The sequence below is a fragment of the Salvelinus sp. IW2-2015 genome, linkage group LG15 (genome assembly GCF_002910315.2).
Source record: "Salvelinus sp. IW2-2015 linkage group LG15, ASM291031v2, whole genome shotgun sequence".
In the NCBI taxonomy this organism is placed as follows: domain Eukaryota; kingdom Metazoa; phylum Chordata; class Actinopteri; order Salmoniformes; family Salmonidae; genus Salvelinus; species Salvelinus sp. IW2-2015.
Window position 1 is genome coordinate 57,032,062 of NC_036855.1, and position 1,502 is coordinate 57,033,563.

The following is a 1,502-nucleotide window of genomic DNA, read 5'->3' on the forward strand; positions in this document are numbered from 1 at the left end:
AGAGAGACGTCATCCCCAACAAGAACAGGTAGAATACAGTAGAGAGACGTCATCCCCAACAAGAACAGGTAGAATACAGTAGAGAGACGTCATCCTCAACAAGAGCAGTTAGAATACAGTAGAGAGACATCATCTCCAACAAGAACAGGTAGAGTAGAGTTCAGCAGAGCCTACTCTGTGTGGAGAGGAGAGGGTAGGGTAGCTAGAGTGGGGGGGTCGACAGCATTAGTCAAATAAGACACCAGCAGCCTTGCTGTCGGTGTAGAGATGGTAAACAACAACCCTAACATAAGGTGATGAACTGGGCTGTGTAAAGTAGGCCACATTAACATCACCCCTAGTCTCAATTACACGGGTGACAACTGCTCTAGTGAGAAGGCATTTGCACTATGAGTCCTGTGAGGGTAGGAGACTATCTATTCATAATGAAACAGCAGACTGACAGAGTCCCTGTTGGAGTCTAGGCCTGGCCTGACCTACAGCCCCTGGCTATGTTTAGAGAGCGAGAGATTCCACACCATGGGGCAGACAGGGGAACCTCACAGTGCTCCCAACATACCAGAGTGACACAGATATTTATCACATGCATACATTAACGTAACCATTATACGCGGTGCACCGGGGCTACTCTGCCACGTTGTGTCCCTGGCCATGCCTGTGTCCTCTTCAGTCAAATGTTTACTGAATTCTAGGTTCTATTAAGGTATAGAAGTATTTCACAGAATAGTGGTAACAGGGCCGTAAATGACACATTGGATAACTACACTAATTAAAAATTAACTGAGGACGTGTTGGCAGTTTCCATTGAAATCCAATCGTTGAATCCATTGCCTGTTGCCTGACACCTCTCCAATCCCCCTCCCACAGGGCAGAGCAGTTGTCCAGTGTGCAGTACACCCTCCCCAAAACGCCAGGGGGCGACAGGGCTGACTTCTGGAGGTTCCGTGGTCTGCGGACCTCCAAGAGGAACCTGAGGAAGAGCAGAGAGGACCTGTCTGCCCAGCCGGTCCAGACCAAGTTCCCTGCCTATGAGAGGGTGGTGCTGAGAGAGGGTAGGTGATCTCCAGAGCAGGGTCCATGGATACGTCACAATACCTAAACTAGCTTACCACTGAGAATGCTTTCCCAGTACATTGCTTCATTCTAAAAGGTATGCTAGTGTGGAAATTGGAATGCAGCCATGTGTTTGCCTACAAATTCGGCCTTGAGAGGCATTGATACTGTCAAATATGGTGTTGTTTTGTGTCTTCTGTTATCCAGCTGGGTTCCTGAGGCCTGTGGTGATCTTTGGGTCCATCGCAGACGTGGCAAGAGAGAAGCTGGCCAGAGAGGAGCCTGACTTGTTTGAGCTTGCCAGTGAGTAGCCTTTAGCTAGCCATTAGTAGCCATCTCACTGTCTGTCTCAGCTGTGTCACACACACACACAGCTGGAGTAACACAGTACTTAGAGCAGCTCTGTGTTAGAGACTAGAGGGCGCCGTCATCTGCCTACTCCAGGTCCA

General features: G+C 49.2%; 2 protein-coding genes across 9 annotated transcripts in view; both read left to right on the top strand.

Moving 5' to 3' along the window:
• LOC139028756 (tight junction protein ZO-1-like) overlaps positions 1-1,496 on the top strand; it is an 11,721-nt gene extending 10,225 nt beyond the window's left edge. The window contains exons 2-4 of the mRNA XM_070446843.1: positions 43-68; positions 868-1,052; positions 1,261-1,496. Coding sequence (XP_070302944.1) covers positions 43-68; positions 868-1,052; positions 1,261-1,364 — 315 coding nt within the window. The 3' untranslated portion in view covers positions 1,365-1,496. The remainder of the gene's footprint in view (positions 1-42; positions 69-867; positions 1,053-1,260) is intronic.
• LOC111974518 (tight junction protein ZO-1) overlaps positions 1-1,502 on the top strand; it is a 162,475-nt gene that overhangs the window by 144,145 nt on the left and 16,828 nt on the right. The window lies entirely within an intron of this gene.